Source organism: Sceloporus occidentalis, unplaced genomic scaffold (assembly GCF_023333645.1).
Source record: "Sceloporus occidentalis isolate IW3139 unplaced genomic scaffold, rSceOcc1.0.p SCAF_2, whole genome shotgun sequence".
In the NCBI taxonomy this organism is placed as follows: domain Eukaryota; kingdom Metazoa; phylum Chordata; class Lepidosauria; order Squamata; family Phrynosomatidae; genus Sceloporus; species Sceloporus occidentalis.
The window spans coordinates 136642763-136669380 of record NW_028316982.1 but is presented as its reverse complement, the minus strand read 5'-3'; the positions used below and the strand labels follow the sequence as shown (position 1 = coordinate 136669380).

Genomic DNA, 26618 nt, shown 5'->3' with positions numbered 1-26618 from the left:
ATTCATCTGTTTTGTGTTAACACACAAGTATGAAGTTAATTGCTTCAAACATATAAGTCATGCAAGATTATTCTGCCTCGTCCCATGCTAAAGCATAGCATAGGTTTTTAGAGAGCTGTTTTCTTTTCAATCAGATGAGCAACGTGAAGAGATTGAAGCCACGGTTGAGTGCAATTCTTTTTAAGCTTCAGTTTGAAGAACAGGTGAACAACATCAAACCTGACATCATGGCTGTCAGTGCTGCCTGTGAAGAGATAAAGAAGAGCAGGAGCTTCAGTCAACTTCTGGAGCTAGTGTTGCTAACAGGAAATTACATGAATGCGGGATCTCGAAATGCACAGACCTTTGGATTTAACCTCTGCTCCTTATGTAAAGTGAGTGTTTTCAAGGGGATGAATGCTGAGGACGGTGCTGCAGTCATTTCCTTTTTCTTAATTTACTGTACTATTTAAATTGTTTTTGCCATCTTTCTCTCCCCTGCCCCTGCCTTTTTTATACTTAACCTCTTCAATGATGTGAACTGAAATATCTATTCACTTCTACCCACCTACTTACAACAGTCCTTAATTTCCTTTGAGGCAGCCAAAAGTAGGTTTGGTACATCAAATAAATGTGTACATTCTGTTCTGAGGTCATTGTACACTCTGTTTTGAAAGTTTCTGTGTTTAGCACTAAGTGAAGAAGACAGAATGAATGTCATGTAGTGAACCACTGTTCCTGCTTATTGTCTCAGCTTTGAGTATTTTTTAGCAGTGTCTTAGATATAAAATGGAAAGCCAGGATCAAATGAGTAAAATTAAGGGTTCAATGTGGCAAATGATTAGGCCCAGTTCAGTAAAGTACTTCAGATGTGTACAGTGTAGAGTGCAACCAACTAGAACTAAAACCAATAGTTCTCAACTTTATTTTCAGATGTTGAAAGTCAATATTTTCCCATAGTCACTTTATAATGAAGCAGCTAAAAAGGCCAATACAATTCTAGGCTGAATGAATAGACATAGAGTCTCTAGATCAAGGGAATTAATAGTGCCAATCTATTCAGCTTCGCTGAGCCCTCACCTGAAATACTATGTCCAGTTCTGGGCACAGCAGTTCAAAGAAGATGTTGACAAGCTGGATTGTGTCCAGAGGAGGGCAGCCAAAATGGTAAAGGGTTTGGAAACCATGCCTTATGAGGAAAGGCTTAAGGAGCCGGATATGTTTAGCTTGAAGAATAGAAGGTTAAGAGGTGATATGATAGCTCTGTTTAGGTGTTTGAAGGGTTGTCATATTGAAGATGGAGCAAGTTTGCTTACTGCTGCTCCAGAGAATAGGGCCTGTGTATAGGACTCCAGAGTATAGGACATGTAAGCCACAGGAAAAGAGATTCCACCTCAACATTAGGAAGAACTTCGTGACTGTAAGGGCTGTTCAACAGTAACACGCTCTCTTGGACAGTAGTGCAGTCTCCTTCTTTGGAGATTTTTAAACAGAGGCTAGATGGGATTGATTGTGGGTTTCTGCATGGCAGGGGGTTGGACTGGATGGCCCTTGTGGTCTCTTCCAACTCTGTGATTCTATGATTCTATAAGTGCATATTTCTCTCATATCTGATATCAATTGACATGATTTGAAAAGCTGCCTCAGTGGCTGCTCTTATACTTTGGAACTATCTTCCATGGGAGTCTGGCCTGGCCCCCTCCCTGCTTTCCTCTTGCTGGCAGGCAAATACGTTTTGTTTTTTTTAATTCAAGCAGGCCTTTAATATATAATTTGTTGTCAGGGAGGTTTTTTATATGGGGTGTGTGCTCTATTTATGTTTTAAACATTTAATTGATTTTAATTTTGTTGATTGTAATATTTTAAAACTATTTTATCTGTGAGCCACCTTGAGTCCCTTTCTGGGAGAAAGGTGGCATCTAAATTAAATAAATTGAAAACAGATTTTGCAGTTCATCTCAATATAAGAGTGCTGCCGTATACAGTTACCTCCCGGGATTTGGTTTCAAAACCCTCAGTGGATCCCAAATTCTGTGAATGCTTAAGTCCCGTTAAATACAATGGCATAGTATAATGTTAACCCTTGTATAAAATGACAAAATCGAGGTTTACTTTTTGGTATATATATATATATATACATTCAAATTGTGGATGGTTGAATCCATGGATAAAGAATCTGTGGATACAGAGGACCAGCTAGCTGTAGTCTTATTTAACTTTTTTACCCAGAACCCATTTTATTCAGGTAACCAGGAAACATTCATGAATAAATATACATCCCAAACAGCTGAATTTCATATCTGTCAACATTAAATTCTGATTAATGTATTTCAATGTTGTTTATGACATTTTATATCCTGCCTTTCATGTAATAGTAATCAAAATAGCAAGCAATAAATTTATGAGAAATTTCCCATCCAGGGACTGTCTAGACTTAGGTCTGTTTATTCATGTTTCTTCACACTATATCTTGATACCTTTATTAGATGTTTATCCTAATGCTGAAGTAGAACATGGAATTTAGACTCAAAAATCAAAATTATAACTTAACATTGGCAAATTTCTATCCATATACCATAGCTTTCAAATGCTGTGCAAGAACAATCAACTACTTTTATTTAATAATGTAAAAGCCATGCCAGATGTGATTGAAATCTATTAACTTTTTTGATCTCCTTACTAGCTAAAAGATACCAAATCTATTGATCAGACAATAACACTGCTTCATTTCCTGGTTGAAATTTGTGAAGAGAAGTATCCTAATATCCTGAGGTTTGTAGAAGACTTGCAAGACTTAGACAAAGCAAGCAGAGGTTTGTATAAAAACAGTTTAGTATGTTTTGTTTTGCTAAACTTTTATTCAGACTGAATAATTTTTGAGCTGTTGGTTTAACTTTGTTGTGTGCATCAACCCAGGCTTACAAATTATCTGGGAATATTCTTGCTTTTTTCAGGCTGACTGCCACATAGTGTAGCTTAAATTGACAGAGAGGATCTATGGGTAAAGTCAGTACATTTACTGAAACTAGTTCATAACACACAGAACAACATTGAGACCATGGCTGTATTACAGTCGGCCCTTCTTATACACAGATTTTTTATACACGGATTCAAGCATCCACGGTTTGAAAATGTTCCAAAAAAGTATACATTTCAAATATCAACCTTGATTTTCCATTTTTTATAAGGGACACCATTTTGCTATGTCATTATATTTAATGGGACTTGAGCATCCATGGATTCCGTTATACACAGGGGATCTTGGAACCAAACATCAGTGTATAATGAGAGTCCACTGTATATAGTAAGAAAGTAGCAATATTAGAGACATTTTGAGATCAGATTTCAAAAAGAAATAAGCAGACACCAGGGTTCCCTAATGGCTTCCATGTTTTATAGACTTCTGTGTGCCACACTACAAATAGTTTTTGCAGTGGAGCATAGAAATAAAACATGGAAATGAGCTTTCACTAAGATGTCCATTATCTTTGAGGCAGAGAAAACTACAACTTAGGGCCTGAGCATATGAACCAAGATAGGACAGGCTGAGCCTGTGCTATCCTAGTCCCGGTGCTCATGGGGATAGGCAGGTGTTCACACACTTGTCCCTGCACTGATCCAGGAGCTGGGACCAGCACTCCTCTCCTTACCTTTCTGGCGGCTGGTCCAACTGAAAAAACAACCAGTTGCCCTATCTGACGTAAAAGCAAGGCACTTAATTGCACCTGATTTCCACGTCAGATGCAGCAACTGGAGGGCTTCTCAGTTGGATCAGCTGCCAGATAAATAAATAGCAAGGGGGAATGTGTACTGCCCCGTTTTGCTGTGGGGTTTCTTAGAAACTGCTAAAAACCAGGGCTAAATTTCCCAAGGGTAAAGCTTGGCCATGCAAACCCACTGGGTGGTCTTGGGCAAGTCACACTCATACCGCTTATCAGTGAACTAAGCACTCCCTAAGTGGTTTACAAAGTGTGAGCTAATTGCCCTCAACAAATTGGGTACTCATTTTAGCAACCTATGGAAGGATGCAAGGCTGAATGGAGCTTGGAGCCCCTGGGATCGAATTCACAACCTTGTGGATGCAGTACAGCATTTAACCACTGCACCACTAGAGCAAACCTCCTCTGAACAAATCTTGCCAAGAAAATCCAATGATATGTAAGCCTTAGGGTCACCATATGTTGGAAACGATTTGAAGGCACACAACAACAACAAAGGCTCTTTACCTGGGGTCAGGTTGGATCCTCCAGATCTACATATGAACAGGCAGGATCAGGCCTGATCCTGTCCTGGGGGTTTGGTCTGTGTCATTAGCACTAGGTGATGTGAGGCCGGTGTGTGTGGGGGGGCACACCTGGGCCATTTGGCCTATGTGGACAAACCCTAAATTAAACTTAAAATTACAAGAGTATTTTATTTTAATATAATAAAATTTTATGCTATGGAAAAGTCTTTTTGAATCAGGAAGAAAACTAGAAGTCACTTCTTCTTTTTTTGGTGGGGAGCCTTCCAAGAGTAAAACAGCCAGAAGAGGGATTAAAAACATAATAAAACACAGATCAACATGAGATCTGTATTTCATCATGACGTAGATGAAAAACAAATTATAACTCAAGCCCCAAACATTATTATAAAGTTTTAAACAATTAAGCTATCCCCTTGAAACAGCACTAATTTAAAAGAGTTTAAAAGCATTTAAAACATAAGACACATCTACTCTCATTAACAGAGCCTTCTGCAATGCTAGTTAATAGCCTTGCATTAAAAAGGATTTTGCCTACCAAAAAAAAAGGAAAACTGGAGGGGGAGGTGTTACCAGATTGGTTTCCTGGAGGAGAGAGTTCCGTTGATAAGAAGAAGGTCCTCTCATATGGGACTACAGGGTCTTATTAGGAACATGTGGGTTGCATGATGCCCTGTTCTGTTTTAGAACATTGATATTGTCTGTAAAATATGATTGTTGATGTTGTGTGCCTTCAAGTCATTTTACAGTTTGTGGTGATCATAAAGTGAACTTGTCATGGGGTTTCGATGACTGAGCAGGAATTGGACAACTGTAAAAGCATTATGCCACATAGGCTCTTGTAAGATATCTTGTAAGATCTGATTGATAGAACCATATGACAGTCTTCTGTTAACAGTGCTGATGCAGGTGTTGGTTTGCTTGATTAAAAGCTATAATCGAGAATTGGGTCTCTATTGTGAAATCGTTCAGCGTGTATTGTCTAGTCACAGCCCATTTGAACTTGCTTTAGGTAACATGATATTTAGATGGGTAAGTTATTGAAGCTATGTGCCCAATGCTTGGAAAAATTGTATTTCTATAAAGCGAATCTTGTAGATACCTTGTAGATATGTTTTTGCAAAAATTCATTTAAACCGTATACATCTTTTGGTATATCTCAAGTTGTTAATTATTAATGTATGTTCAGTTTCAGCAGAAAGCTTGGAGAAGAGCCTAAAGCAGATGGAAGGACAGCTTAAACAACTTGAGAGGGATTTGGAGACCTTTCCCCTCTCTGAAGATATTCATGACAAATTTGTGACAAAGATGTCCATATCCTTTTTCTGTTAAATAACTTATCTGGCTTTGTTTAAGTTTCCTTAACATATTTTAAATTTATTTGCATAATCTTTATTCAACTTAGAGCCATCAGTTTTGACAACCCTAACCTCATTTCTGCCTTAAATTACTAAGCATCTAAAACGGCTTAATAAAGATTCACCTATAATTTATAATCTGAAGGTGATACAGTGCCTTCTCTGGAGCTTCTGAGTTTTCTTCGTACAGCCATGAAAGTACTCTATTGAATGAGAGAAAATTGCAAGAAGCAACAGCACTGTTTTGAGAAGGTGGCTGATTCAGCACAGTATTTTTCATCTGGACAGAAAATAGCTGAGTTTAGAAATGAGAGAAGACTAGGGAAAACCATTCAGATTGCCCATTGTGATTGTTTTTCAGCCTGAGCTGATTAGTTTCTAGTGCAAGCAAAAATTTGTTTCAGTTTCTTTAAGATTCTCCTCCTCCATTCATCCTTTTAAACTAGTAATTATGTCTCTGAATTTACAGAAAACATTACAATTTCCATCAATGAATCTCATGTAACATGCTTGCTGACTTGAATTCAGGCTCAAACCCCCCAGGTCTATGTCATCCAAAATTGCTATGTGCCTATTTTGTAGTTTGCCAAGAAGGAAATGTCATAAACATGAAGGAATAAGTTAACAAGACTTGTGTGACATGAAGCAGATAGGCCGTTTTTGTGTTTTATTTATCTATACAAAATTTTAATTAGATTCTAAAAGAAGAATCTGCATTCATGGTCATATTTCAATTCAGCTTGCCCTTCTTGTTGATGACCATGATACGAGACCAACTCCAAGCGGTGTTGATTGTTGTTGACTATCTGAGTCCATAGAACATGGTTTTATATTTATTGTTTTGGGGTATTTTTTGTGTGTGCAGGAAATAGCCTTAGATTCTTCTTCCTTAACTTTGTAGAACATCTGTCTATACAGGGCTAACAATTCACATTTAAAGTTCTTCCTTAAAGTCCCTAATGCCACAGTCAGAAAACAATTTCTATTGTAGCATCTATAAAGGCTTAGTGTATTACTGGATATGAAGTTATGGGCATTCCTCATGGAATCTATGATTCTTAAGTAAGAAACAGAAGTTGATCTGATGAACTAAACAGCATTTAAAGACATGAGAATGAAGATATTTTCTCTGCTTCTATATGAATAGATGGTTGTTCATAAATTCTGACAATGTCTTTCCTTGCTTGCTTAATCTTCATACTGAACAATTTCCTCTGAGGTGCATTGCTTAGCAGACTGCTTTTCATGGCAGTCCTTAATATGAAGATGTCTACATAATACAGTCCACACATAACATACAGGTCTGTCTTATTTATAAAATGGTGCATTATGGGGAACTTCACAGAAATGTGTCACCCTTTTAGCTAAATCCATATGTGACATTTAAACAGATGGTTTGATCTTTAAATACTGTTAACATGTATTAGTTAGCTGTCTACTCTTAACTCTCCCCATAGACAGTGGATAATTGAGGAATAGCACATTACATGTGGTTTCTGGTAATGGCTGTGAGCTTCCTAATTAAAGAAACTCACTTCCAGAAAAAGTGAAGCTACAGTCAATGACAAACTAATAAAGACTTGATCTAAAGCTTAAGTAATCCTGTGCAGCATGAAGAAGTCAGGGCCTGCCCTAGCTATTATTTTATGACATGGGAAGTTGAATGATGCCAATATCTTGAAAGGTATGTATCTTGTAAAAAGCAGTCAGTAGGAAAGTTACGACAGGAAGAATAGTACTATGTTTCATTCTTCATCCATTATGTCCCATAGGCAATAATGCTGCTATGTTCTGTCATTAAATATCAACCTGGAGTCTGCTAATGACTTGATTAGCATTCATATGTCTTTTGGAAGTCTGGCATATGCACAGTCCATGTGCTTTATTCTTGATTCAATCTGTAATTATATAAGTAGCTTATACCTATTTTTTCTCAATGACTATCCACTTCAGTGGTGTACATTACATTATATTACATCACATAAAATTACATAAAATTCATTTATTGCATGGTTTTGTTTGCTCTAGATAGGTATTATACAGAAAGCGGAATATTAAATCTATTTAGGCAAACACTGTATGAAATGACAATAAGAATTACTTCAGATGTATTACAGATGTGAAAACAACAAGTTGAGCAATCCGTACTTGAGCAGCATTGGAGTTTTTCTTTGATTATAATATGAATATATTATTTTCCAAGTTAATTATACATGCTGGAGTTCTAATCTACAAAAAATTCAGATGGACTTCAAGTATTATTACTTGGAGACTAGTCATTAGATAACTTTCATTTTCTGAGTGTGTTTGCTCATTTATAAGTCCAGATAAAGATATATAGCAGAAAATGGCATGTCTATATAAATATATATTTAAAATCCCATGCTGAATATTAATATAATGAATAGGCTACTAAATTGTGTGTTGCACTTCATTGCTTTTTCAGAATAGCAGGGGGGAAATGGTGTCTCGTTTTATTAAGAAATTGACAAGTTTGGGAAGTAAAGCATTTAAAAAGTATATGACTAAGTAAGATTGCTAACTTTGGTTTATTAATCATAGTAGTGTGGTTAATAGTGTGCTTAGCTATAAAGAGCTTTGTATAGATAGTTCCCTTAAAGATACCATTGACCAAATGAAGATCTATTGATGAAAAATCAAATTGCTAGTGGGACTAACCTGCTGCAATCATTCACTTAATATAAAAACACAGTCTAAATGATGACTTCCCATTATGTTTAGTGAAATAATAAAGACTGAGTGTCTAAAATCGCAGGAGTGAAGAGACATAGAAATATTGCTTCAGTAGTAACTAGTACCTTCCAAGTTGTTATTAATATAAAAACCACAATCTAAATGATCACTTCCCATTATGTTTAGTGAAATAATAAAGACTGAGTATCTAAAATCACAGGAGTGAAGAAACATAGAAATATTGTTTTAGTAGTAACTAGTACCATTCAAGTTGTTATTAATTGTTTATCAGCAAGATACATTAAATACTGAAAATCTTTTAGGAAACTCAGAAAGAACTTAAGCCAAAATTACAAAAATAAAGACAAAGAGTAAAGTATAAGTTTAGGATTGGTTTTGCTGTTTACCTAGGGAGAACCTATAGCATTACAAAGTTGTCAAGAATGCTGTGGTATAGTAGATAAAATGTGTGCCAGATAGTAGTTATGAAAACTGTGGACTGAAAAATAATAGTAACTTGCTAGTGTTATGAAATAAACAGAAAAGGGGGTATCTAAAAGCTGCAGTGGCATGGAGATATGTAAGCGAATAGAATGGAACAATTGATTAAAAGCTTCAAGAGCTGAACTCCACTCCCATCCCAGTGTCTCTCAAACTGCTTCTAGCAATTAATTTATGAACACTGATAAAATATTTTAAACATTAAAAATATCAATAGATTGGCTTTTCTGTCGATTAGTATGCAAATACATTTTTGGTGTTCTTACAGCTGAATTAATTTCAAGTAGTAATTGAAATGATATCTTGAATACACTAATTTTTATGTACCATGCATTGGGACATCAATATTTGCTTTAGGATGCAGACAGTACTTTCTGCAACAGTATCTTGGTTTTGAATAGGTAGTAAATTTGGTATCAGATAAATTTACTTGAAAAAGTTTTGTTTGGGTATTGCAGAAGACTAACATTTCAAAAAGCTTTATCCCAAGAGGTTACATTAGCTTTTATGGAGAAATCCATAAAATCTCCAAAACCCCATAAAAGTCAGATGATGAAATGAGACTATAAAAAGACAGTTCATATTCAAGACATGAACAATGTAATAGAAATGGTCAGGAGAACCTGAAAACTGTTGAGCATAGTCAGAACCACATGCTATTGAAGAGGTATGGCTGCTGGTGGAAATATCATTCCCATGCATTCTTCTCCTGGTAACATTGAGTTAAATGTGTGATATGAGATTGCAGTCTTTTTCTCTAATCTTGCTCTGCTTCATTTTGATAATTTAAGAATTAACATTGAAAAGCGGCTTACAGCATGATTGTATTGACTTTTTTTTAAGTAATGCCCGTCTTCTTGATTGTGTAACCTTAACAAGATGAATACACTTTTGCAATTCAAGCAAAGCAACAGTTCCAGAAACTCTCTAAAATGCACGACAGTATGCAAAAGCTCTATCGGAATGTAATGGAGTATTATGCCCTTGATCTGAAGAAGGTTTCAGTGGAAGAATTTCTAACTGACTTGAACAATTTCAGAACAATGTTCATGGTAAGTTATAGCAATAATACTTTAGCCTTGCAGAAATATCGTAGTCAAGTGTACTTACATTTCTCAGGATCAGCTACTATTTACACTATTTTCAGAGGAAAGATAATATTTTACAGCAGTTAAACAATAAGTAGAAACAAGCTAATGTGCAAGATGAACCATTTACTCAAAGGGGGAAAAATCATGTATTTTAATCAACAGCTAGCATTCTCTGAATACAGTATTGCAGATATTTCCTTCTGTTTCATCGTAAGTAGCCAAAACAGCAGCAGCACCACTCCCTGGATGGAGGTCTCCATGTTCACCTGTCAAAAAGTTTAACCCCCCCCCCCAAAAAAAAAAAAAAAGGGCAGGAAACAGTTTTTAAAAAACCTGACAAGCAGGAAAAAATGAAACTACTGATGCACGTGCTTATGCAAAGTTGTACACTCAACACAAACTGCTATCTTCTAACTTTTTGTGAACGGAAATGCAAGAAGCAGAGAAGGGAAAGTTGAGTCAAGAAATGTAACATGAGATGGGTAGAAAGATGAGTGAGGAAAAGAAATGGAGGGGATGAGAGCTGAGGGGGTGGTGGAAGTACGTGGTAGACTTGCAGGAATAAAAGTGGCTAATGAAATATATTTACCTGGAGCGAAGTAAGATGGCAAATGTAAATAGAACAATTCAATAGTGATAGGCAAAGAATGAGGGGCAGAATGGGTGGTGGTATGGGGCATAGTACAGTGTGCCTGCGTCATACGCAGGCACAATATATGCAGCTTTCAGCATATGCTGAAAGCTGCCCCAGAAGAAGCCATGGTGCACCCCGGAAGAAGTAATGGGGCGCTCACCTGTGACACACATGCCATGCCGCACCACAGGCATGAGCCTCATTATTCTTAATGGTGCTCCACCATACACGAGATTTCTCTTACACGGGTGGGTCCAGAACGGATCCCCCGCTTAAGGGAAGGGCCCACTGTACAGTCTTTAGTGCTTCTTGCTTTTTCTAGCCTGATTAACAATTTTGATTAAGTTAAGCCAATCTGTCAGTTTTATTGCAGCTGTGTTGCAGTAACACAGCTTATTGCAACTGTGTTGCTGACAGATACGGTAAAAGATATGCATTTCTTTTATTAACTATTCTATGTATTTTAGTTCCTTCGTTGCATTAGAGAACTTGAGCTTCAACAGTGACAGCTTTGTGATATTTGGTTCAGATGAGATTATTCCCTTAATATTTAACACCATGAATTAATTGTCAAACTTAATTACATATTAAAATCCATAGATTTGTAAAACAATTTCTAAAAGGAAAATCAATAAGCTGTAACGCAATGTAAACACATTTGTAGAAAATGAAAAAAAAAACTTTGATGTGTTTCATGCTACATTTTGGGCAAACTGTGATTACAGTCTTTTCTGAAAAACAGATAAAATGATGGCCCAGTATTTCCAGAGTGTAGTACCATTCAGTAATGGTTCACAAAGGAATGTTACAGTGAATGCCAACTAGTCCTATTTGTGCGGACAGTCAGATTTTGCCAGCACTTATGACATTTGACAACTATTTATAAAACCAAAAGAACATTTTGGTTGGAGTTGCTCTAGTAAAGAATGTCTATACCTGCACACTCTGCTATTAGTCTGTAAAACAGACTGAGCCCATTTTGTACCAGTTTCTATTTTGTACCACTTTTCCTTTCAGATGGCAGGGGGTGGAACTTCATCTGCAGATTTGGTTTATGGGCTGAAGATCCCCACATATATATGCTTTAGATATATGAGGCAGAGGTTACTTTGGGAATAAAGATAGCATCCATAAGCACAGTCCCCATGCAACACACAATAGGTTAAATAATGATGTGAGTTCTTACCTTGCAAATTGATGTGACATTAATTAATTATGGTCCCTTTCATAAGAGTATGGCCAAAGTTTCAGGAATTGCTTTAGTCAAAAATGCTACATTGAGATTTCATGTACAAAACCAGATTTAAAACTATTTTTAGTCTGAACACTGTATCTTCTTCACCAGTCTGGCTCTTTTTGACAGCCATGAGGGATTGCCATTTCTTTCTGCGCTCTCTCTCTCTCTCTCTCTCTCTCTCTCTCTATATATATATATATATATATATATTGAGAGAGATAAAGCTAAATGTGTAGCTCTTGTACAGAACTGCTGTTACTGAGGATCATGGGACTTTTTGGGCAAGAACTTCTCTGCAGTCATGTAAAAGTTTTTCTACGTGTCAACACTTTATGTTGATGTTTAAATTTTTTCCCCAGCAAGCAGCAAAGGATAACATGAGAAGAAAAGAAGCCGAAGAAAAGCAGAAGCGTGCTAGAATTGCTAAGGAAAAAGCAGAAAAAGAAAAAATGGAGAGACAAGAAAACAAGAAATGTCTGCTAGCAGTGAAAACAGGTAACTTAGACAACAACCCGAGACTTCTAGATGGTATTCAGCACAGCTGCTTTGTATTAATATTTTGTGGGATTCTTAAAGACAGAAACATTTCACTTAAACTTCACAGCTGTGTGTAAATCATAGTCGTCCTTTCCAGACAATGCGATGTTTACATGGGGAATGTATGGAATCAAAGTAACTTGTTTCAGAGTCTCCAGATAATGTCTCCCCATTGTAACACTGTCTGCTTTGGGACATTCTAACACCTGTTTAACAGGGATATGCAGAAGTAGTGTGCACTGACATGCAACCCTTTTCATACAGCTTGAGTGAGCCAGGAAGTCATATTCAATCATAGCCTCTAGCTGCTTCTATGGCAGAAAAGAGATTGTGTGGGAATACACACCACTCATGTGTGATCAAGTTCAGCATGATGCCAATGCTATGTCATTAAGAGGGTAAAGAAATACAACATCATTTCCCTATGTAAGGGATGGTATTGCTAGTCAAAGTACCGTGCTGAATCTGGTTGTGCTAGTGTTGTGGGTGCCTTTTGGCTGGTGTCATAGTGTTAGGATGCCAAGTAAGACAAGTCTCTCTTTCATAATGCCTTTTTAATGTCTGTTATTTAGTTTTTTAAAGCTGTTTTTCTTTGTGTTCTTGATTGAAAAGGCTGCGCATTTTTGCAGCACATATCTCCAATTTTACATAGACACATACAACAGCTATGTTGGTTCAATATTGGGAAACACAATATAATATTCACAACAATGTTTGACAGTAATATTTTTTGTTAAAGTTGAACTCATGTAGTTCTCAAGACACTTGACATCCTTACTGAATTCTTAGGTGCCCAAGAAAGTACATGTCTAAAAGCTTATCTGTGAATACCCAGAGATTCACTTTACTATTTGTGGCAAAGAACCTCTTGGTTATGTTGTACTCAGTTTGTAATGCAGCTGAGGAATTGCCACCAGAAGCCTGGTAAACATGAACTTCAGTGTCAGCTGCATAGCTGGCAGAGACTATACTTATACTTACACTCAGTAGACATCAACTGCTCACATGTAATCATACTCTGCAATAAAGGTATCACAATCTAACTGAAAAGGTTTCACAGAACATTTGCTAAGGCACAGTATTAATTGTAAAAAGGTTTTCATTTCTGTTAAATACAAAAGAACAACTCAGTATATCTAGGGAGTCTGAGCTCTTCAATATTTTTTTCTCCTAAATTGCTAACAGTTTGTTTAATTGGTTTCAGAAGCTTATGTGAATATAAGAACATATTCAATCCACACTTGCCATTATGTATTTGTTTAATTAATTCGTTTGTATGCCACCTTTCTCCCAGGAGGGACCCAAGGCGGCACACATTGAAAAAATTTCAACAAAATTCAAAACAATTAAAATCATCTACAAATAATATAAAATCACATTAAAATATACAAAAGTTAAAAGCTTAACTAAAACCCACCTGCTCTGTAGAAAACACCCTGATATCAATTATATATCAAATCTCTGCTTGAATAAAAAATGTCTTGGCTTGTTGATGAAAAGCAAGGAGGGAGTGGGCCAGCCTAGCTTCCCATGGAAGGAAGTTCAAGAGGGTGGAAGCAGCCACTGAGAAGGCTCTCTCTTGTGTTCTCACCAAGTGAGCCTGTGATCTTGGAGTGACTGAGACAAAGCCTTCTTCTGAAGATCTTAGGGCTCTGGCAGTTTCATATGGGGAGATACAGTCTCTCAAATAGTCTGGACCTAAGCCATGTAGGGCTTTATAGGTCATTACCAGCACTTTTGAATTGTGCCCAGAAATGAACTGGTAGCCAGTGAAGCCATTTCAACAAGAGAGTTACACGCTCCATGCAACTGTCAGCATTCTAGCTGTGGTGTTTTGTTGTGGAGTTTCTGAACAGTTTCCAAAGGCAGCCCCCATGTAGAGTAGAGTGGAATGTAATCCAGGCATGTGTCACCATAGCCAGATCTCACATCATAGGCGTAGCTGGCGCACTAGATTTAGTTGTGTGAATGCACTCCTTACCACTGCTGACATCTGGGCATCCAGGCTCAGAGCTGAGTCCAGGAGAATACCCAAGCTGCAAGCCTGTGATTTCAGGGGGAGTGCAACCCCAGGAGCACCTCCGTCTTGTCTGGATTAAATATGGATTTTGGTTCTGATGCAGAGTTGCAGGATGCTTTTGGCATACACATTTTACAGTTTGAAATACTATGTCTTCTAATTAACCATCTAATTTAGGTAGTACATCCATAATAAGATAGAACATGCAATTTTTAAATTTGCTTTCTTTACTTTTTCCACAAATACAATTTTCTGGGTATATAAAGGAAGGTACAAGCAAGTAATTCAGCAGTGCTTCCTTGTAGTCTGAGAAAAATAGTAATATAAATTTAACAGTCAGTACAATATACCAATAACTTTTTATTACTTGGGGAATACACTTTTATCAAAACATTTAATGTAATTAATAATTAAAATTGGAGTAAATCAAGCATGTTTGTTCTAGTTATTTGATGTATATCCTAACACCAGAAAAAATGGAAAGTTATCATTGAAAGGGCAATGCTTAATTGATGTAAATAGCTCTTGAATATATAAAAATATATTTGGAATTGTCTGTGGTGCTTTAAAGGAAAGAAGCACATTGAGTCATTCTCTGTGGAAAAAAATTTCAATGCAATATTGCAGTGTTGCTTTTTTTAAAAAAAGAAAAGGCAAGAGAGGGGATCAAAGTAAAATGAACGACAAGTCTCTTCTCATGAATGTGCACTTGAGAGATCTGCAATGAAATACAATTTGTATGATCCATTCAGGCAAGCAAAATCTGAACAACTAATATGTTTTATGCAAATAATCAATTCCAGCTTAAAAAATAGTGTCCTACAGAGCAACCTGCTTCTGCAAGGAAAGTAGGGTTTATGATGATCTGTAGCTTCATTCAGGGTTCAGAAGGATGTAGAAGAATATGAATGGTGTTACATTACATTTGAAGTTACTGCTCTATCTCATTTTAGGGTGCAGTGGTGTGAAGTGAATCAGATGAACTTCGGTCTGCTTTAGTGGACACAATATGAACACTAACAGGGCTGACTTTGTGCAGATCTGATTTATGAGTAAATTAAAGGCTTGTCTGAATTTGGAATTGCCAGCTTTTTATTGCTAGAGTCTATTCTCTATCCCTGTAAATCCTTTGGCATTGCTATAGTAACCCTGAAAGCTAAAGGAATTCCTTCCATCTCTCTTTCTCTCCCTCTGTTTTTTCCCCTGCAGATGGTGATGAGACAGGAGTGATGGATAGCCTACTGGAGGCCTTGCAGTCAGGTGCTGCTTTCCGAGACCGAAGAAAACGAGCAACAAGGTTTAAAGGTAAATACTTTCTCCCTTGTTAATTTATATAGAATTATGGCAAAATATTTTAGTGAATACACCCATTGGTGCAAAACCAAATGTTTCAATCTTGTTACCCACTTTAAATGTGTCCTTTTTGACAGTGTAACATGGTGGTTTGAGTGTTGGGACTATGATTTTGGAGACCAGGGTTCGATTCCCCACTCAGCCTTGAAACTTACTGGGTGATATTAGGCAAGTGACATGCTACCAGCCTTAGGGAAAGGCAATAACAAATCTCCTCTGAACAAATCTTGCCAAGAAAACCCCATGATAGAGTCACCATAAGTAAGAAATGACTTGAAGACACAACAATAACAACAGCAATCAATATACAGTATTCTACAAATTCATATCCTAGACATAATGGTGCCTTTGAAGTTTTTAGATGTCCTCCTACAAGCGGGAGGGTATTATTAGAGATGATCAGAGGTTATTCACATGTTCATGAAATGTAAAAGATTTTTTTAATCCATAGCAAGTAACATAAAGGATCAGTTATGAAATAAGGAAGAAATTACAAAAATCTAAAACAAAACAAGTGAATTTTAGAAAAAATATATAGTGCAGTAATTAAATGAAGAATACAGTGTGGAATATTTTATATTAGAACAAAGATGAAGTGTCGTTTAAATACACAACTTAAACATCAGTATTAGGTTACATTTAGCCCATTAACTTCCATATTTGCCATCAGTTTTCCATCAGTGACTTTTGTAGAGTTTACTATATTTTCAGCTAAATAGCAGTTGGTCCTAAATGTTCAGACTTATAATTCCTTGTGAACTCTGTGCCTTCACTTAAATGAATTTTGCACCTGCATAGAGACTCCATTTGAAGTGTTCTGGAGCTGAGTAGTTTGGTAGGAACCGCACCTCTCCGTCCTAACAGCCTGCCAAAGTTGTGTCCTCTTAGTTTCTTTCTGTCCACTGATAATGTAGCTCCTTTTTGGGTGTTCTCATGCTGAGTATTTCCCTCCTTGCTCTCTTCACTTTATCTTTTCTATTTCTTTGTCTCTTTTGGTCTTCTAACACTGTCATATAAAACAACAACAAAAACCCTTTTCTTTACTTTAGAATTCTTCTCCCATTCTCCCCCCACCCCCCACCTTTCTCTTGGGTTTATGAGCTCTACTTCTCTCTTCAATCCTTATTCTACCTGGAGTCAGAAAGTTTTGCTTTCTGATGCACACTCAGAGAGCCTTTTTTGTTTGGGGGAGATATACATTGTAAAAAACTGTGCCATTTTCAATAGCTTTGCAGCTCAAGCACTGAAGAATCAAGCCTAGAGGTTAAAACTCCACTGCAGGGAGATATCTGTTCAGTTAGTGGACTGCGCCGCTGTGAATCAACAGCTGGTTTCACTGTCAGCTGCTGTTTGAGGCCTCATAAGTCAAAGTTGGTGTTGGTATTGATGGTGATTTCAGTATCAGTGCTTTCCATTCCCAGTGTCAATGTTTCCAGCAGTTCCTATGGCACTTCCTTTTGCTGTTGCCTCATCAGAGTCAGTCTCTCTGGCCCCACATTCTACTGCAGTACTGGTAGTGGGGAAATTGGTCTCAGTATGCAGGAGAAGACAAAAAAATCAGCCCTCTCATAATCAGGCTGTAAAAACTAGTCTCCCCAGAAGCTCACTTGAGATCAAGGGACAAAAAGGGGAATAAGAAGCACTATAAACCTTCTAATCACTTTTTGCTACCAATGGCCTCATCACCACTAACATTGACACTTTGATATAAACAGCTCCTACTCTTTTTGAAGCTATACTTCTTCCTGTCCCTTCTTCCCAACAGCTGTATCTCCCTTGCCTTCAGTCTGACAGCCAGAGCCTTTTATGAAGCAATACATTCCAGCATCCAGTACTAAGGTCCATTGAGAGTCACCTAGAATTAGGTTGTTGTATCCTTCTGCAAGGAAGGAAAGGTCTCCATTGACAGAAGAATGATATTATGCCTCTTCCAGGCCATCCTGCCAGGACTAATGATATAAGGTGGATTCTCTGTACACCTCTTTTTCCTATAAAGTCGGCAAGCCCTGGCAGAAATAATGGGGCTCATACTCATGCCGCACACCCTGTGTGTCGCTGCGAGCACGCGTCCCATTTTCTATGGGGCTTGAGCATACGCTCTTTTCCCCATATCGGGGTGTGTGTGTCCGGAACTGTATTGATAAGTATTGCTGTGAGCACCTGTGGAGGGAACGTCCAGTTCTTATCACTTACACTCAACATACTATAGGGATTGGTATCATTGCCAGGGGTAGGTCCCTATTGTTGTTCCCCTTACCATTTCTATTGAAGCCGCTCTCATTCTCCAGAAGGAAGACTAACTCCAGACTCTCCTCTGGAATTCATCTCCACCACCTTAGCACCAGTCCAGAATTCTAGACTTGCCTCCATCATTTCAGTACCAGCCTTGTACACTGCCATCACCTCTTCTCCAGCCTCCATTGCCTCCTCCTCAAACAACTGTAATAGTAGTGAGACCACCACTTTTTCCAACTGTATCAAAGCCTCTACTATCTTCAGTTGTGTTCTGGCTTCAGTTATGTATATGCAGAAGTAAATTTAAAAATAAAATAAAATGCAGCCTGTGCTTCAAAATGAAATGTAAGGAAAACAGATAAAGAAGAAGAAAGGGAAAAGGAAAACCAAGTGGTTTCCATAGAACAAAGAAATGTAAAGATAGTTTATGAGGTTCCAGTCTACCACCAGAAGTTTCTGATGGAATAACAGGTTCTTTGTACATAAAATAAGCTTACCTAGTGCCAAAATGTTTATGTTATGCTAATTATGATCTGTCTTAATATTTTCTATATCTAATTTTTTCTTGACCTCACTACCATGTGTACTACACACAAACCTCTGGACAGCATGTCATGCTTCCCATGAAGTGACCTGTTATCCATAAAAGCTTGTGCTGTAATAACTTGGTTAGCCTTAAGGTGCCACAGAAGTATTGGTTGTGCTTCCTGAAGCTAAAATGGATCCATTGAAAAACACCTGCACTTCCAAAAAAATTTCCTACTCTCTGATAAGTATAATCTAGAAAAGGTGCCTTTGGAAACATACTATTGTACAAATGTTAATAGAAGATATTATTTGTTTCTTTTCTTTACTTACAGATGTATCACAGAATCTCAGCCCAGTCTCCGAGAGACCTGTTCTGAAAGCCTGTAACCATGGTAATTTATGTTTTTCCCTCTGATTCCTATTCACTATAGACTTCCATGAGCGGCTATAATATTCCTCGTTTACTGTCTTTCTGGAGTAGTGTAATAAAGCATGGGACTAGATTGTAAAGTTCTTTTGCTTAGTGCCTGTATTCTTAGATGTTGTGTTATGATCTTTACATATCAGGCCTGAATTTTTCTCTTCCTCTAAAATTTGAAGAGTTGTAGATGTTAGATTCTTTCATTCAAGCAACTATCAAAGTATGTTGCTAACTGTTGAAGCAAACTAAATCTTTGTCTCATTTATGAAGTAAGCAACTACTTCCTGGTCTGGATCAGTGGTGTCACTTAGAGTTTTTGTCACCCAGTGCAGTTGCTCATGATAACTCATAGTATCACCCCCCATGGACCTTCTCTTCCAAGTTCCTTATTCACTTGTCTGCCCACAGGCCAGGAGCTGGCTCAACAGCCACACTGCAGTCATTCGGTTCAACTGCATTGCCAAGGTGCTGGGTAGGAGAACAATAGCTTCTTTTCTTTTAACCTTTTCTATTCACAAAAGCGGAAGGGCCTTGATGGGCGCCAAATGGGAGTGAGAAGCAGGCCCTAAGCACATGACCTAGTCGTCACCCTTCTGGTTGATTGCTTGGGGATGTTTTTATCCCAGTTTGATATTGGTTGTATATGCTGGGAGTCCCTAAAACCTGATAACCTTATAGACAGTCATCTCAGTGTCACCTCCTCTGATGGTGTCACCCAGTGTGGTGTATGTATCCCTTAGTGATGCCACTGGTTTGGACAGGGGTGTTAACTGAAGATATAGAGATTCATGAATTTAACCAGGTAATTTTCGTAATGTATAAAATGGACAGGCATACTGTTTCTTTCACCAGTGAAGTAATGCCTTCTTTACCTTGTCTGATGAAGCATTTTAACCAATTTAAATTTATTATATGTGTATAAAACATGGGGGAATATTAGTTTATAATGGTAGAATGCTGTGGTACCAAGCAAACAAAAGATATTCCACATAGCAAACTTACTGAAGTTATGCATGCCTGACTTTGATCAGTAGCTCGCTGGGACATTGCCTGGTAATTTTTGTACACTACCATGAAAGATGGCAGGCTGTATATGTGTGTGTGTGTATTACAGTTAGAAATATATATCTAAGCTTTTTATGTGATTCTATATAAGCTATTACGTTGTTCATTTTCTTTTATTACAAAAATATTCTTAGTACTTAAACCTGTTTATCATTGCTGTTGCATGAGAATAATAAATTAAAAGTAAGCTGAAATAGGCATCTTTTTTTGTTTGTTTTAATTTTGCAAATAGTCACTGAAGACCTCATGGGTAATCTTGCTTGGCTGCACTATGGTCTATGTAGTCCAGCATCTGTTTGCAGCCAGCCATATACTTCTATGAACTAGTAAGGAAGGCATAACACTAATGACCTTAATCTGTTTCTCCTCAGCATCTGATATTCAGGCATCTGTATACAATTAAATCATTTGTGATAATTGGACATGCTTTATAACATCTGTTAGTTAGTCATGTGTGTATTTAAATGCTTTTGCTTCTTGCTTATTCCTGATGAGTTTTCTCTGTCAGGAACAACTTGCCTCAGTGTTTGCATGAACACATAAAAACATAAGTTTTCTTGAGACTTTTTTTTCTGGGGGGGCGGGGGTTGGTTCTGGAGTTTGAAGGGAGATGTTTTTAAATACCATATATTGACATGGATGTAAGTAAAATAGTCAGTGAGAAAGCCTTTAAAATGTTTTAAAAGCAATTCTAGATATATTATTTCATGTAATTCTAGGCATAGGTAGCATTTCAGCATTGACCCATATTGTTTAGGGCTTCATTAAATCTGAAACACACAATTGGACCAAAATTCACAAACTAAACTTCATCAGAAATACATGTAAGACACTAACTACATCTAGGCCAATAAATGAATAAATGCACACAAATAGACGATGTGTGAACCTGGCTTGAAAGCAGAACATGTGAAAAAAGATATAGGGATTCTTACTAGACCACAAACTAAACATGAGTCAAGGGTGAGATGAGGTAGCCAAAAACAAAAGAAAAAAGGGGGGAAAAAGAAAAAGGAGCATAGTGTCTAGATCAAGTGAAGCAGTAGGGCTGCTCTATTCTGCTTTAGTCAAATTTCATGTCGTGTACATTTCTAGACACCACAATTCAAGAAAGATATTTTCTTGAGAAGGATAACTAAGATGATCAAAGGTCTGGACACCAAGCTTTATTAGGAATGACTTAGGGAGATGGGTATGTTTAATGTGGAGAAGAGAAGTCTGAGAGGTGACATGAATAGCCATCTTTAAATATCTGGGATGCCCATAGAAGATGAAGCATTCTTGTTTTCTGCTGCTCCAGAAACTAGAAGCCAACATGGCATAGTGGTCTGAGTGTTGGACTACAACTTGAGACCAGGAGAGGATTCCCAGCCATGAAACCCACTGAACTTGTTTGGGCAAGACACATGTTCTTGGCCTCAAGTGGACGCAATGGCAAAACTCCTCTGAGCAAATCTTGCCAAGAAAACCCCATGTTAGCGTCACTATAAGTCAGAAATGACTTGAAGGCTCTTAACAACAGGAAACTAGAACACAAACCAATAGATTCACTTAAAGAAAAGAGATTCCACTTAAACATTAGGATGAACTTCTTTACTATAAGACCTAGTCAACAGACTACGAAGGCAGTGGGTGAGAGGCGAGGGATGGTGTTTACTTGGTAGGTCTTTAGACTGAGGTTGGGTGGGAATCTTTCATTAGTTGTGTATTATTATATGGCAGGATTTGGACAAAATGGCCCTTGTAACTCCTTCCAATTCTACAGTTCTGTGATTGGTATTAGGTATTCACAACACAATTGCTTACCTACTGTATATACTCATGTGTAGAAATTTTAGTCAAAAATTGACCAAAAAAACCTGCATCGACTTATCAGTGTAAATACTGTACTTTAACTCTTATAAAAAAGGAACTTTCCCCTGGTGATAGGCAAGATTCTAATGTGTCCTGGAAGCACTGGCTCTCTATTCTCTCATCCATTTAGTCTTTAGTTTGAGCGCATACAGTTATGTCTGCTGGAATTTTCTAAATTCTTTGACATTGTTTTCCTTTGCTTTAGATCTTTTGTTACATGCCTCTAAGTTTTACCTTTGATTTATCCATGGATCATATCAAAATCCATAATTTTGGTCCTGAAGCCTGCCCTCGACTTATACATGAAGTCGACTTATAATCGAGTATATACGGTATATAGATAGACAGAAGGTTAGGATTAGGGTGGAGGGCCCATACACACAGAGAGAGTCAGCCATCCATATCCACAGATTCTACATCCACAGATTGACCTGTTCACAGCTTGAAAACACATATTAATCTCCCTCCCCAAATCCAAAAAGCAAACCTTGATTTTGCCATTTTATATAAGGGGACACCATTTTACTACACCTTTGTAAATAATGGGACTTGAGCATCCATAGATATTGGTATCGATGGGTTGTGTGAGTGTAGGGTGGTGGTGGTGGTGGTTCTAGAACCAAACCTCACTGAATACTTTGTATGTGTGTGTGTACACACACAGGCACACACACTAAAGTATACACACACAGACGCAGAGAGCTAAGCCAATTGTTTTTAGACGTGGTGATGATAGTTTCCAAAAATTGGTTTTCCCATATAAGAGTGACTGTTATTCTTCAATGTGAAGAATAAAGTGAAAATGGAGACAGAGTGAGTGGACTGTAGAATTTGGAATTTGAAAATGATGTAATTTCTTGATCTTGTGAAGGTGTAACTTTTGTAATCCCCTTCCATGTAAATGATGGCAACTTGTTTAGTCTCCTTCTCCAATTGCATACCAATGGCTGGATTTGAGAACATATTTGAAATTTTAAGAAACTATCTTGTGTGTCGTCAAACTGAACATTCTCTTAGGGGGGCATGTTCAATTTCAGAATGGTTGCCACAGGGGCATGAACAAGCATGATAGTTTTTATCAGAACTAAGAAAGCATTTTGCAGAAGGCAAACAGATAAAATTAAATTGAAAGGCAAAATTACAGAAGTAATTTGTCTCAGAAATGAATAGAAAACAAAGGTAGAGCCTGAGCTCTCAAATACAAAACCTCAACATTGAACCCACAGTTTTGTATTTCAGTACTTTCTACTCCAACACACATTTCACAAAATACAAGAAATTTTTTCCTAAACCAACACTGAATAAGTTCCTTTAAAGAGCACACACTACTCATACTCTTGTCTTCACTCCGTTCTTCCCTGCCTTTTCCCAGATCATTCAAATATTCCTGATAGTTGTTTTTAATTTTTACAGGCTCTCATTTCTCAGTTTTGTTTTCCTTCCCAGAAACACTTTCAGGCACCACTGTTCTGGTGTCTCTTATTTGTGTCTCTCCCAACACCCAGCATTGTTAGTTTTCCATCCAGCAATGTGGTTCTTTTCCTAGCAGACAAGGTCCCATCCTCCTGCATAGTGGGTAGCTCCTCCCTTTTGGTCCTACAGGTAGGGAAACATAAACAAGGAAAACCATGCCTGCCCCCCCCCCCCCCCCCGTGGAAGGGGCTACCCCCTCTTAGGAAGCCAAGTCTTTTTCCTAGCAGGATGTTTTTTTTCTTTTCTTTTTTGTGAAGAGCTAGCTGTTTTTCAGCAAAGATTCCTTCTTTGGAGATCCCTGGCCTTCCCTTCCCTCTATCCTCGTTTCCTCTCTTTTGGGTGGGGGGACCATGGAAAGGATACTCTTAGAGGAGACTGCTGAGGCAGCGGAGAGCTTATCCCTCTCCCAGCCCTCGAACCAAGTTGAGCAGCTGGCCAGGGAGGCAGATTTGGAGATACAGGTTCACCCTCTATGTTGCTGCGGAGTCTCTGGCCCCGCACCATACCAGCCACAGCCGAACCATTAGGTTCGGGGGTGAGTACTGCCATCCCCTTGCATGCCCTCCGTGAGTCACTAGACTTTGCCGACTTCATTAGGGCAATGTTTGCCCAGGAAGCAGCTGCTTACCTGAACGGTACCCTGGCCAGGCCCAGGACAGCCAGCAGTCACCAACCACCCCCCTTTGGGACTCCTGGTGGCCTCCTTCCCGTGGACCAAGCCGGGCATGGCTCAGAATCCTCAGGCGCTGCCTCCCTCCTCAGTGGGGACTCTCAGGGCTGGGGAGGACTCACGGTCCGCGTCATCCTCCTCCTCCATCAGCAGCCTGCTCTGGGCCGATTCCTCCTGACCATCCAGCATGACAGACCCATGGCAGGCTAGCCAGCCTTCACTAGGCCTTGAATGGCTGAACTCTCCCGAAACCCCCCCCCCCCCCAATTCACCTACCGGGAGGGGGGAACTCTGAGTGCTCTTGCCAGTGGGCCCCATGGCTCTGGCTCTGTAATCAGGTACCAGCTAGGACTTGGGAGAATTTCACTGGAGATCAGTGGGTCCTGGACACCTTCACATCCAGCTACTTTATTCTGCCTCTTTTTAAAAACCATTTTCTATCTCGTCTTCCATGTTCCCATTGTCAGTGACCCTTAGATTTTTTTTCTTCCTTGCTCCAAAATCTCTTATCTTCCTTCTCTCAGTTTTGTCCCCACTTCTCTTTTCTGGCTTGTCCTTCCCACACATTTTGGGATTGTGCTCTCCTCAAAATCCATATACATCCCTACTGGAGGCATCCACTTAGAAATGTTCTCTCTCACCTCCACTGGTAGCATCCACTTAGAAGTGGCCTGTAAGCAAACAGTTCTAGTTGGACAGTGTTGCTATCAGCAGAGACAACATTCTAAGTAGTTTTTACTGTCTCTGGTGCTGGTATAAACATGGTCATGATGATGCTCGTGGGGTGACATAAGCAGAGAGAATGAAGAGAAATGGGACCTCAACCATAATTTTAATTCATAATCCACCCATGTTATAGGCAAGGACCTTGTAGTGTCATGAATATACTGACACCTATGGGGATCATGTTGGAGACCGCAGATACAGATCCTATTTTAGTCATTCTAAAGGGAAACATTGTAGTGCTTTGTCAGATCATATGCTTGCATTCAGAAGTCCTTAGTTTAGGTCTTGGTTTGGAAATATACTTGTCTAAAACTCTAGAAAGCTTCTGCCAGTCACTGTAACTCATACATTGTGTACAGATAGATGGAATATCTTTTATACAGATCTAGATGTAATAAGGCTCTAGCTCTGTATAAAATAGCTTCACATGACCCCTTGCAGGGTAGAAACCACCGCAGCATCCCTCATTTTACTAAAGGAAGCTGCATCTAATAGATGATGTGAAATATTATCATGTCCCAAGGGGATTCGGATTGGCTGTATTTCACATTTTCATCAGCAACTCCAAATAATCGCTGCAAATAATTTATTCCAACAGTAGTAACAAGTTGTATAATAATTCAGTGTATAACAAAAAGATAGAATGGTTGGAAGTATTTCTCTTAGTAAATATATGTAATATTGACATGTGCCGGACTTGAAGTTTGCACAGAAGTTTGTTTAGGGACCACTAGGGTCATAAGCTATAATATGTAAACCATTAATTCTGAAAATTGTACTCATCTGATGATATATCCAGAAGTATTTTCTGATAATGTTAACAGCAGGGGGTGCCAGTCATCCACTCTTTGGTCTTGGAACTGATGAGCCACTGCTTTGGAAATGGGTGAACACGGTTGAAAAATTTTCTCTTCTAAGTCACAATGAAATGAATCTGTCATGAAAACATAGGGGTGTGTGTGTGTGTGTGTGTGTGTGTGTGTATGTGTGTGTTAGTTAATTTTTAAGGAAGCAGGTGATATATTCTCTAAAGATTTATGCCTAGCTGTCATCATAGTGCCTGATCAAATAATTATTTCTGTTGTGGTGTCATTACATAGGTAAATATACAAAAATGGAGAGTTTGTGAGCAATAATTGTAATTATGCCATGCAGATTTTTACAGCTTGGAGAAGAATATACTGTTAATATTAATTTTCAGCATTCTGTATACTGTAAGAGCTATGCTACTTCTGGAACTCCAAACCAATTATATCACTTTAATTCATATCAGTTTTGCTAGGAGCCTTGGGTGCTTTAAGTATTTAAAGCTAGAATAAAGATTACTTAAGTGGCATTATTATCTTGAATAATATTTGAGTTATTGAGTATTGGATAAAGAATGTTAAGAAATGAAGATAAAATACCAAGTTTCACAATTGTACTGTAGATGGTACTCTTTGCCTGCTCCTGCTGATAGGGGAAGGGGTAAAATATATTTAATTCAGTGTGATCCATCATGAGGCAACTGTTCAAAAAGTAGCATTCTTAAATGTTCTCAAATGTCCAGTAGCAAAAATAAATGAAGGGCATAGTGCATTAAGGGATTTCCTGTGGAGTCTCTCAAGGCAGAGAAAACTGTTGTGTGAGAGAGCTCATGGGACAGATTGTGTTCTTACTGCCTTTAGCAATAGCTTCCTAACTAATCAGTCTTCAGGCTTACACCCATCTTTAAGCTGAGCTGATTTCTTGTTTGCTAGGCACTAAATGAAAATGGGACACAGCCAATTACTTTCTACAGAGATAGTCCCATTTCACTTTATAAAGTCAACATCACAATGGCAGTATATTTCTTTACATCTCTTCATGTTTAAGTGCAACTGTGTCCCATCCTCTCTCCATTAGGCAAAATTACATTTTATTTCAAATAATCTTCAACTAATACTTACATGGCATCAATAGCAAGCAGTTTCACTGTTTATGGATTCTCTCTGGTATGATTTATTTGTGATTTATAATT

At 38.1% G+C, this 26618-nt stretch overlaps 1 protein-coding gene across 1 annotated transcript in view; it reads left to right on the top strand.

Moving 5' to 3' along the window:
* The window catches only part of DIAPH3 (diaphanous related formin 3), a 123474-nt gene that overhangs the window by 52931 nt on the left and 43925 nt on the right, over positions 1–26618 (top strand). Inside the window, exons 21-27 of the mRNA XM_089507954.1 lie at positions 135–374; positions 2663–2792; positions 5412–5536; positions 9663–9827; positions 12097–12232; positions 15504–15599; positions 18743–18802. Coding sequence (XP_089364080.1) covers positions 135–374; positions 2663–2792; positions 5412–5536; positions 9663–9827; positions 12097–12232; positions 15504–15599; positions 18743–18802 — 952 coding nt within the window. The remainder of the gene's footprint in view (positions 1–134; positions 375–2662; positions 2793–5411; positions 5537–9662; positions 9828–12096; positions 12233–15503; positions 15600–18742; positions 18803–26618) is intronic.